Genomic DNA, 12367 nt, shown 5'->3' with positions numbered 1-12367 from the left:
GGGGGGAAATAGGCATGCAGAGACGGAGAGTAATGGGGCAAGTCCTGTCTCTAGAGCATGCACTCTTGAGGGCAAGGCATACAGCACAGAATAACGCTTACTGGTTCTAAGAGAACAAAAGCCAGAGGGGCAGGGTACCTGCTTTTCTACATGAATATGAAGATGTTACCAAGGAAGAGTGAAAAGTAGCCACATTTGCGTCCAGAAACAACACAGGCAGCTGTGCCAGGACGCACCCTACAGCACATCCTCATAGCTAACAGTCCTCTGCGCAGCAGCGCTTGCCGTCTGCCTCCATCTACTGAGCATGCCTTAGCAGTAGCCTTGCTTGGGCTCCATGTCCTTTGTTACCCCATCACTGGGTGCTGATGAATGGAGTGAGGGCTCTGCTCAGCTCCTCTGCCTCCGTGTGCCTGTTTTGAGCTAACTGCAGCCTCACTTCCCTAGGGATGTAGTTTACCCTGCAGCCTTCTCTTATGGTGGCTGTTTTGTTTCCATTTCTCATACTCCTGACCACGGAAATGAGGCAGGTTCCTGCACTGTAGTTATTCCTTATTTTCTATCCATTTCTGGCTCCCGGAAGCCAGAATCATCCTGCAATGGACCCCACTGTCACCCTTGATATTTCTTTTCTTGTTCCACTTCTTGACTCACAGGGTATTTACAGTAGGGGGCTTCCTATTTTTACCACCATGAGCCTGTACCATTCCCAGTGATCTCTGCATCCAGGCATATAATCCTTTCACCTTTGCTCCTCTTAGAAACCTGGCTGGGTTACCTTGCCTCCTCATAGTTTACTCTCATCTTAATCACCACACCCAAAATACGTCCTAGCCTTGACTGGCAACTGCATTTCCTCTATAACTGCAATGAAAACATCATATCACACTTCCTCCAGTCTCTTCACAGACCAGTTTTCAACCTGAGGGTCAGATGACCCGACGGTAGCAAAATTACAGTTAGGAAGTAGCAATGAGAATAATTTTATGGTTGGGGGTCACTGCAACATGAGGAACTGTATTAAAGGGCTGCGAAGGCAGAGAACCGCTTATCATCTGACTTTCAATCTTTGCACTTTCATCCTTAACTCCTTTCTCTCAGTGGCTGACTTGGAACCCTGAATCTGCAGGTGCATTCCTTGGTAAGTAATCCTAACACCTTTGCTGGTTTCTTTCACCTTGTCCACATATGCGCCTTGGTTGAGTCTAACTCTCCATCTAGTGCATGCCTGCTGGTATGTGGACCAATCAACACAACTGATAGACCTCACCCGACTCCAGCGGTTCTTCTCATGCTGCCTTAATGGCTATGAATACCATGTGGGTCCCTAATACTGCTCTGAAATTCATTATGTGTATCTGCTCAACAGAATCTCCTCCCTCCTGCCTCTGAAATGACAACTTTTTTTTTTTTCCACAGCAGGGTCTTTGCTTCTTGTTTAGTTGAGGGAAAAGAACCAATCAGAGAGGAAAATGCACATTTTCCCACATCCTACTATCCTTGAATAGGTGTCCTCACACATTCGACATTGCCCCTGACACGAAGAGTAGAGTGCTTCTACGTGAGGCCCATCCTTTAATTCTCACATAAAATGTCAACACTGTCATTTAAGGACCGTGCCCTCAAGATTATCTCCTCTCTCTCCTGCTTCATCACTTTATCACCTTTTGCCAAATTATTTTACTAATATATTAGCGAGTTAGAATATTTTTCATTAGGGAAAACAAAAACCACTTTGTGGATCTCACCTCACTCTCCAATAAGTTCCTATTCTTCTGGTTTCCTTTCTCAGCGAAAGAACGGTTCCTATTCACAACCAGTCCCTCAACTTGTTTCTTATCTTGGATCTTTTCCACTTAGCCATTTGTACTCTTCATGTCACTATACCTGTCCTCTGAAGGATGTCAGTTACCTCCAAGGCACCAAGTCCTGCTGCAAATCTCTACCTCCACTGTCATAACCATCAAGGGTTTCACACAGCTACCAGTGGCTTCCTTGATGAAATACTTTCTTTGGATGGCTTTGCGATCCCACATCATTTATCCACCTGCTGCTCTGCTCTATTTCCATCTTCTTGGCCATATCCTCCTCATCTTCCCATTTCTGAGTGCCAGGTGTGTCACACTCACCTGGGAGCTCGGCTCACTCCTTAAGCACGTTCCTCTCATTTCCTCTGTAATTCTTCATGCTAACTGCCTGCACGATCATTTTTCTATCCCAGACCATGGCACATTTCCTGAAACCTTGGAGTTTATGTCCAATATCCCATTAGATTCCTTTCCTTGGATGTCTAACTGGAAAATCAATCAACATGTTGGTATCTAAAACTAACCTCTTCCTTATTTCTCCTACAGATCTGTCCCTTGCTGCCACTGTTATTCTTCTCAGTAATGTAATCACTATTCCCTTGATTCCTCAGGTCAAATTATCTTGCATCTAATTTTGATTTCTTTCCTCTGCTCTATCACCTCACCTGTGTGTTCTACCCCTTTACCATCAAACGATGTGCCGCCATCTTCATCTAAGACATCACACGTCCCGCTGTACTCCCCACACTGCGCTGGGCCACCACTCTAGCCCACTCCTTTCTGTGTTTCCACAGTCAATGATGCCCTGCAACTTCCACAGCTTTGTCTCTCATTTCTCTGCTTTGCTGACTCCATATGACGCTTACCCCCTTCCTTGGTCCTCTGGGCCATATTACCACAACCTCCCCTTGTTCTTGCTCTACAGATTACCTTTGCCCAGGATACACAAATCACCCAAGTTGTGCAGGCATTCCTTCAACCCCATAACACTCTGTCTTCTAACTCGGTTTCATTTTTCGTATTATTATCCATCATCTCTCATTATCTCTGTATTTAGATGTATATATACTGGTCCACTGTTTGAACATAGCTTTACGAGTGTAGAAACTCTTATGTTGTGTTCTAGTTATCTACAATAGTATCCGACATGCGTTACGTACTCAAGAAATACTTATTGAATTAACTGTGAGTAAACAAGATATTCTTGCTATTTCAGATGATAAAAAAAACCATAACGTTGATGTCTATATATCTTACTTATACTAAGAATTAAAAAACATTAGCATTCCCCAAAGTGTTAGTACTCATCCAAAGTGTTATTGGTTATTAACCATAGGACCCTGAGTGGAAATGTCCAACAGGTTAATTACAGCAGGGGGGTTAGAGAGTAGAGCCACTAAAATCACAATAACTATGGATATCCCTTAAAGATATTCTTGAGTCATGGGATTCTGTCATGCTCCTGCTAAAACTCTTCCCTTGCCTGCTGTTGAAATTCTTTTCTGTGGCCATGTCACCCAGCTCCAGCCTGCTTCAGAACCTCACCTTGTACGGTGTCTTTCCGTTTACCTCTCTGCCCTCGCAGGACTCCTCTAAGTGCCTGCTGACTTGGGGCCTTAGCATTTAGCGTTAAAAAAAAAAAAAAAACAAGTCTACCTCAGTAGGCTACACAAATAGGCTTCTCATCTTTCAGGTCTGATCCTTACAGGGTAAACCTCAACATGACCTTCCTAACCAATCTAACTAATTCTAGCCGGCTCCTCCCCCAACCCTAGAAAATATATACCACATCTTTAAATGGCTATCTGAAATCACCCTTCCCTTACTGAGTAGCTCACCCCCCCCCCCACACACACAGTAACACTAGAATGCAGTCACAACCATCTTTGACGACAGCAAATCAGTCTGTCGGCTGGATGCTCCTTCAGAGGCTGGGTGATGCAAGCACTGGTAAGGACTGGCAGAGATGCCACCAGAAAGCTGCTCTTTCCCTTTGCTCCTAAGGCCTGGCTGATCTGGAGCTCTAAGGCTCTGGCTTCCCTGCCAGGCCCTGGCAGGCTGTTACCTTGATGGCCCCTGTGGCTATTTGGATGTGGTGCAGCCGCCTCAGCGTGCTCTCTCTGTCGATGAAGTAGGAGGCTGCCAGCTGGTGCAGGGTTTCGAGGGACACAGCCGAGCTGTTCCCAATGGCTCCGATGACAGGGCCACCTCCCGGTGTTTCTGCCTTTCTGCTCAGTTTCCTCTTGTCCACGAAAATGGTCAGGGACTCTTCTCCTATAACGAAAACATGGGCTCGTTAGTGAGGCTTGTCAGCCCCAGAATGCCGCACCATTAAGAACCTACAGCCCTCAGGCAGGGCAGATCTGAGCTAAGAGAGAGCACTGCCCCTGCTGTGGGCCTCTCCCCACCCTTTCCACTTTGAGAGCTCTCTCTTCAGGCATGTGCACAGGGTCACAAGCCTGGGAAGCTCTCCTTTCTTAGCTCTTAAAGCCTCCCAAAGCTCACCCCTCAGCAGCAGGTCCACTTAACATCCTCTATTGATCTCCATTGCAGGCAATCTGACTCCAAGGGGGAGACACAGTCCTCCCCTCTCAAGTTGTTTATGAGAAGCCGCATGGCTATCACTGCTTCCAGGGAAAGGGCAAAAGCTTTGAGGCTATAAGCCTCTTCCCTCTCCATCAAACAATCACCACCTACCACATGCTGGCAGCAGGCCCCAACCCCGGGGGAGCTGCGTTTTGTCCACTGCACACCTAACTAGATGTTATGATAAACCCTGCTTTCTTCTTCCCATAGCTGGGAAAACTCTTGTGATCTGTGCTTGCCTTCTGATCCTGTCCAGAGTCCATGCTCCATTTTGCACAGCCCAGCTCCCCACCCTTGTGCTACCAGAGGGAGATTCACCAAGTTTTGTTGGAATTGTGGTTTGGCCGTTTACCAATTTTCACGGTGGGGAAGGGTCAGTGACTCAATGAACATCTATCTATTTCTGTGCCTATAGACCTGACATTTGTTGCCACAGCTAAGAGTTAAGATGTGGAGAGGTCTCCGGGTTAGACGGCTAGTCAAAATAAAAGTAGGAGCGCCCCCTGCTGGTATATACTTAGTAGTGTGTCCCCAAGCCTCTCTACCCTGCACCCCCATCCCTCGGGATGACACTTGCAAGAGAATAGAAATGTTCTAGGGTTGATTTTGGTGCACACAGAATACAGTATTCTCTGGTGCGCCAGGAAGAAATCATTTCCCGGGTAATAATAAGCCAAGAAGGAAAAAAGACGGAGGGAGATATTCAAAGATCATACAAGCGAATTTCAACAACGGAACGACCAGTTGGCTGGGGTTGAGGGAGCTGCTTACCTCCAAGAGTGGCTGAAAGTAAGAAATGAGTGCCGTACTTTTTGATGAGGTTTTCAGTAACCTGCTGCAGGTTGGGTCTCCTTCCAAGGAGGCGGATGTTGCGGACAAACTCGGGGGCGAGAGGCAGGGGCAAACTGAAGAAGTCTTTCCTTTCTAGGGCCAAGTTGTTCACTTTCCATCGGGCAAACTCCCTGCAGGGAAAGCCAAGACGTGAGAATCCAGAGAAGAAGCCCACTGTGTTTCAGAACAAGAAGTGTGAGGTGTGAGATTAGTAAGGTCTCCCTCTGCCTCCTCAAGTCCCCTTCTCCCAGGGTGGAGAACCGGTGCTAGGAAAAGGATTCTCTCTTGGCTAATCCTTTCCGGTCTGAGAAGCTAACCTCCACCATAGCTTCTCCACCAAAGCTTCTCGGCTTTCCTATTGGACAGTGCTAGCTCAACATCTTTCCAAGGGAGTCGCCAACCCCCACAGCGAAGCAGAAAAAGCACACGGGCAGTGATTTGCGGAGAACTAACCCAGCCACAGCTGTCTTATGACGGGGGAGGGCCATCACTGAGCTTCAGTTGCTCACTGATAAAAATGGAAGGCTGTTCTAGGAATAACTGTGTTTTAACATTTGGGGCTCAGATCCCATCATACCTTTCAATAGGATTGCATTCCCAATACTTGTTTATGCAGCTTGTATCGATTGGTACCGCATCAGAAATTAAAATTGAGAAGATTTAAGGTATCTATCCAATATTGCGTATGAAGTTAACAGTAATAAAGCCATTACAGATAACCAAATCAATGTGTTTTATGACAATAACTATATGTACTGAAACAAAACAAATTTGGCAAGGAGAGCACATTTGCTTTGTGACTTTGTAAATCTTTCATATCAGCTTGACAGAACAGTTTACATCTCATATTCAGTTTGTCATCATAATTGTGGACTCTTGAGCGTGGGACCACACTAAAGAAATGGCTATTTCTTAAAAGTTACATATAACACGGTGCATATCAATAAACTTTGTGTTCTATGCATTGAAATCCAAGGTTTTATATTTCCATTTGAATAGATCTTCACAACATACACTGGGCATCCTGGACATATCTGTTCCCTGTGATATGCAGCTCTTTACCATTCTGGCTCTTTATAGCCCAGCACCAGCACATAAGACTAATTAATCCCACCACCAACTTCATTACAGATAGTTTTATTTTTGTTAATAAATACCATCAGTTCTCCTTTTAAAAGCTAGCTTGGTTTTTTCTTTCTTTTTTTTGAGAAAATGTCTGCCAAACACTTAACTCTAAATAACTATAGGTTGTCTGCTGCTCTTGTTTTCAAGAAAAATAGAGCTCTGGGGGAAAAGTTGCTTGCTCAGCTTGCAGCTCAACCACATATGTACTTTCCCTTGAGGTCACATAGTTCTTCAGTGGTTTCAGACACGCCCTGTGTGTGCTTCCTATTTCATTGCATGGGACATTGAAGAGACATGTATCCAAGGTCAATGATAGATGCCGTTAATAAGCTGTATCACTTTAGGGCATTCTTAAATAAAGCTGGCATATTCTGCTTCTCTGTGTCTCTGTCTATGCATGTCTATGTCTCCCTATCTCTGTGCATGTCTGTCTCCCCTCACTCTGTGTGGGGGGCTTGCATTCAGTTCACTTGTATAATGATGAACAGCACATGATTACCAGATTCCTTTGGGGTAAATATCTTTATTCCAAATAACATATCAGTTTTATATGGCACCCCCCCACACACACATACCCTTTCAGTGCAAATGTCACATGGGTCCTGAAAGGAACCAAGAAGACCATGTCTTAGGCAGCCTGCTTCAGGAGATGTCTGGGTTTCTTTACAGACACAACCGGGGTTTTACTCTTCATGATTTGCTCCTCACTGACACATTAGAATCTCAAAAAGGAAAGACTTCTAGACGGAACTTTTGTCTTGAGATGAAAATTAAATAATTATAGGAAATGGGCTTTTCACCCCCCCCCCCCCCCATACTACACTGGTACAGGCTCCTGTCTTAGGATTCAGTAAGAGATACAGGCCTCACAGATCCCCTATCCATCCCAACCCTGCTCACTGTGAAAGTGCATAACCTTGGTCTAATATTTCCTTCAACTCCAAGGAATGACAATGATGGAGCTGCAGAAGATGAAATAAGCAAAAATAAGTACATGAGAACCCATGCCTAATCTGAGCCTATGGAAGTTCCTCCCCACATCTAAGATAGAGGCTCAGAAGGAAAGGAGGAGCGTATGTCAAACATCACTAGCCGAACAAAAGAAAATGGTGACTAATAATTCGTGGTTTCAACTTAGTCTTTCAAATTTTTCATTGTGTGGCTTTATTTATCGAACTAGGCAAGTTAATAATAATATATCATCAGTTATTTCTTTTGTGGAGGAAATGCTAAACTTTAATTAAAGTACAGGGTATTTGTCAAAAGCAGTTGCTATCCCAAATCCCACTACAGGGTAAAGAACAGTTGCCTAAACTCATTTGTAGATGGCTGGATGGAAACCAGTATCCTCTCATTGGCTAGAGGATAATTACACTGATGAATCATAAAATCAAATTACTAAAAACAGAAACAAAATAGAATAAAAAGAAAATCCTTAGGGTCATCAAACCCAGCCTTTCTGCCTTGGGATGAACTACACATAGCCTTCATTAACGAATCCTTTCTATCCTTTCATGTTCTCTTTCTAGATGCAAAGGTGAAGAGAAGACATTCTTCCATTGTCCGTGATTTCTTACAATGGCCCAAGCCCATCACTTTTCTGGCCATCTCATTCAGAAGATCTTCTTCCCTCTCTCTCTCCCATTTATGCCCTCAGACTTCTTACCACCTGATACCATCAGGTTTTTCTTCTTCCTTCTGCTCCCATTAAAACAAAAACTTTACTGCGGCAGGATTTCTTCCCTGCTATTAACTATCTCCAGCATTAAAATCATATTGGCCAGTCTTACAAAAGAACAGTAATAGAATTCAACACAATTTTGTTGAGTAACTGAAGGAGACATTCGTCATAGCTTTCCCAATTCACTAGTTTTCAAATTAATAGAAAATTGATTAAAATAGTTATAGGAAAATAACCTAGGAAGCAACAACCAATTAGTGATTGATCTGACATGAAATGAAACATTCTAAATGTATGTGGGTCAGGAAGCTAAGATTTATGTGTGCTCCTATATGGAGCACGATTTTGTTCATTTTAAAGATATAGACCAAACCAGGCATGATGGTGTTTATCTGCAATCTCAGTACTCAAGAGGTAGAGGCAGGAAGATTGCTACAAGTATGAAGCCAGCATAGGCTATCTAGTGAGCTCCAGGCTAGAGAGGATTACATAGCTAGACCGTTATACTGCTTGGGTCCTTAAACACTGTCTGCAGCAGACATCAACAACTTCTTGCGACTGTCCACTGTCCAAAATCAAAGCCTAGCGCATGAAAAATCTCTCAATTGAGACTGTGTGTTTTACACTCAGATGATAATCAATATCTCCATTCCTCTACAGTGAATCTGGTAATTTCTACCATTTGTTACGTTAAAGATTGACCAAAGAAGCAACAAGCTTAGAGTTATGTACTTTTGCTCAGTTTGACATCAGCCTGTAAAAGTCTGTTTTAATGCAAGTCAATAGCTAAAGAATATTTTACTTTATAAGGAAACCGGAGCTCAGAAAGCTAAGTAATTGCTTAATGTTACACAACTGGAGAGAGACCTATATGGTTGGAAGTGGAGGAAAAGCTCGAGTTCTATTTGCCAAACTTCTCCTGAGGCAGGAGGATTGCCATAGAGACCAGATCAGGATCAGGTAGAGTTAGATCCTGTCTCCAAAAGATGGAAAAAGGAGAAGGGAGGGAAAGGAATGGAGGAAGAAAGAAGGGAGGAAGGAGGGGAGTGAGGAAGGAAGGGAGAAGGAAGGAAGAAACTGAGAGGAGAAAATACTCTTTAGAGTCCCAAATGAGGTTGCTCATAGCAGGGTAAATCAGATAAATAAGTTTTGACACCTTAGGACTTGCTCTGTTGTTTTAAGCCTTTGACATCTTTGTAATCCACTTGTAGCAGATGCAGATTCCAGCATGCACCTTGGCTGAGAAAACCAGGAAACAAAGATGCCACAATTTGCCTAAAAGAATATAACCAGCTGGGAGCAGAACCTGAGCAAAAGAGCACAGTGGCCTTCCCCAGGGTGATAATGACAATAACAAGAATCTAACCTCAAAAATGTTAAGGGAGCCACACAATTAGAGGGAGACCAAGCTTAAACCTCAGAGCTGGTGGCTTAGGTCAACACTACTTTCCTTTTGTACAATTCTGTCTTGCTTTGTGTCCCTGAAGTACTCCTGGAACTCCAGTCTCTTTAGAAAGAGTGTCATTCCCCAGAACATTCCACTTCTTTAATTATCTAAACAAAAGATGAATTTACTATATATTCAATATAGTGTACCATATATACTATGGCAAAACCATTTTTTTTTAGGATTAAAGTGGTTTCATTATGCCATTTGTGGAAGAAACTGAGATTGAGAAGGAAATCAAGTTCAGATAGAGAACAGCATGGGAAGAATCACAAAGACCTTTGTCCAAGTTCCATGGGTGCTCAGGAAATTATAACACAGACTAATAAATGACCTAGAAAAGTGAGTGGTACTGTCTTAGAAAGCATTTTATGAGCAAACAATAAAAAATGATGGCTAATATTGATGAATTCTTACCATGTGCTAGGCATTCTAAGTATCTTATAAGAGTTATCTATAAAACACCTCTATCAGTGGAAAACATAGTTATATTCATCTTGTGGCTAATGAAATGAAGACAGGACATTTTAAATTACCCAGCTGGTGACAGCCAGTAGGTGGCAGAATCAGAGTTGAAACACTGGCTGTTTTGCCGGCTCTTGTTTGACCACTGTCATACAGTATCTCTGCCCGTGAAAAGCAAAGAATGGGTTGTAAAATTGTGAGGGAAGGTATGGAGGGAGGAGGAAGGGAGAGCTTTGCTGGGAAAATAATGCATAAGGATAGGGACTTAATGTGAGGCATTCCTCTAGAGAAGCTCACTGGATAAAGAATTCATACAATGGGACTATATTTTCAAAACAGGAAAAACACACAGATGCCAAGTCTGGTTCTTGTCATCACAGTGAGGGTATTGCTGTGTCTTGGATGTGGTCTGGGCTCCATAATTTTGCTGTTGTTGTTGTTGTTGGAAACTTGATAGCCACTATGGCAATGTTAGGAGGTAGTGGGAACTTAAGAACAGGGAGTGTGTGAGGAGGGGAGTTATCCTGAGGGGATTATAATAGTTCTCATGGGACTGTGCCTAGTTTTTTGGGAAGTCTGTAATTCAAAAGAATGTTGCTAGTTCCTCTCTGCCCCCGGCCAAGATTGTCCCTTCTTGTCTTGTTCAGTGATCTCTCCCTCCTGAATTAAGTTCCACCATGATGGCATCCAGGCAACCAAGCTGGTCCTTCCCAGCAGCAAACTGCCACCAGTACCATACCATTTCTCCTCCTAAACTGTGAACTAGATTAGCTTCTTTCCTTTGTAGCTGCAGATATTTTGTTACAGTAATGAAATACTGTCTAATAGAGGCATCAGTTTAGAATTAGTGTTAACTACAGAAAGGTTTAGACTTCAAGGATCCAAAAACCATGCCCTTCTACCCCAGTCAAGTTCTTCCCAGACCTTGGGGACCTTCATTGATGCAAAATAATTGGGAAGCATCTGCGAATGGAGTTTGAGTGGGAAAGCAGTAAAAACGTGCCTATAGAACCTATTAACCTGGTTCTTTCCAGCGTCTAAAAACCTCAGAAGACAATACTGGAAGGGAGCCTAAGCTAGTCAAAGAATAAGTGTTAATTTCCAATTTTTCATTTAGTAGGGTTTTTTTTTTCCAGTAATAAAATAATCAAGGCTCTTTTCTCCTGAAGAAAAGAATGTTTTCTATATATCAATTATATTAACACACAGTGCCTCCATTAAACAGCATCTTTGTTTCAATTAAGACATCAAGTAAATCTCCATTTCAATTTAGCCATTTCTTCTAAAATCTTCTCCCACTGAGTTTGTTACGCAGTAAACAGTCTGAGAAAGAAAGCACTTAAAACAGCACTGTAGTCCTAAAGAAAGTTCTTCAGAACATCAGAGACCACTGTGGCAGAGGCTTGTGGGTTGGGCCAAAGGAGGAACAGAGCTCTTCAAGGTGGACTTTGAGAAAATGGCATTCATATGCATTTCAAAGGGGTGCTTCTACTGATGGATATCATCAGTAGAAGCTCACTGTATTTTTCACCTCTCTCTAGTGCAATAAGGGCTACCTCCAAAGGAAAGATTATCTTCTGTGTCAAAGGGCCAATTAACATAAAAATAAAACCATCAATAAGAACTAAGATAAGATCTAATGAAGGTGAATTCCAGATGGGAAGGTGGAATCCAGTGTGTCATATCAGGCCACCCATTCAATACACAGCCATGTTTTTAAACATTGGTTGGCTATAAGTAAGAAAGAGAGATTCTAAAATTATCACTATTACTTTTGTCCAAAACTGCTTCTCACAAAGAGTACAGTTTGTCAATAATTTATGGCTGCCTCTTCTAGTTGTACAACAATGATTGTACATGAGTGTAGGGAAAGTTGAACCACACTCATGCCAAATTTCAAGCAACAGAAGCTTCAGCAGGGATTTAGATTGAGTCAGCTCTGAGCCAGCATTTGAAACCGAACAGGGGGTGGGTGTCTACACTGAAGAGTGTCAAATGGCTACAGGTGTTCCGATTCAAAAATTCTAAATAGGAAATGGTGTCTCTAAGTCATCACTACCCTACAGCACTGTGTCCTGTGTAACACAAGGTCAACAACAAATCTTCCAGCAAGAGCCTCCTTGCAGGGCCTCACAGCATCTGAAGATGAAAGATTTAGAAAGAGCACAGCTGGGGTCTTCCACCCAGGTGCTCTTTCCAGTTAAGCACCACTTTTCAGGCTTGTAAACTGAGAGCATTGATCCAGCCCCATGTAGAGCCATTAATTAAGAAGGTTCTCTACCTGTAAAGTCCTAAGGGAGAGACATTTAAAAATAGAGTATGCTGGATAGATAGGTGGGTAGGTAGATGGTAGGTAAGACAGACAAATGATATGTACATACATACATACATACATACATACATACATACATACATACATACATA

General features: G+C 42.9%; 1 protein-coding gene across 2 annotated transcripts in view; it reads right to left on the bottom strand.

Annotated features, from left to right (window-relative positions):
• Brinp2 (BMP/retinoic acid inducible neural specific 2) overlaps positions 1–12367 on the bottom strand; it is a 100513-nt gene that overhangs the window by 16653 nt on the left and 71493 nt on the right. For both annotated transcript variants that reach the window (XM_055624662.1, XM_055624663.1), the window contains exons 3-4: positions 5166–5356; positions 3874–4082 (exon numbers count right to left, since the gene is read on the bottom strand). In XM_055624662.1, the coding sequence (XP_055480637.1) occupies positions 3874–4082; positions 5166–5356 (400 nt within the window). The remainder of the gene's footprint in view (positions 1–3873; positions 4083–5165; positions 5357–12367) is intronic.

The sequence above is a fragment of the Psammomys obesus genome, unplaced genomic scaffold (assembly GCF_907164565.1).
Source record: "Psammomys obesus unplaced genomic scaffold, mPsaObe1.curated_primary_1811, whole genome shotgun sequence".
Lineage (NCBI taxonomy): Eukaryota > Metazoa > Chordata > Mammalia > Rodentia > Muridae > Psammomys > Psammomys obesus.
The sequence above is the reverse complement of the archived record's forward strand: the minus strand, read 5'-3'. Positions and strand labels throughout refer to the sequence as shown.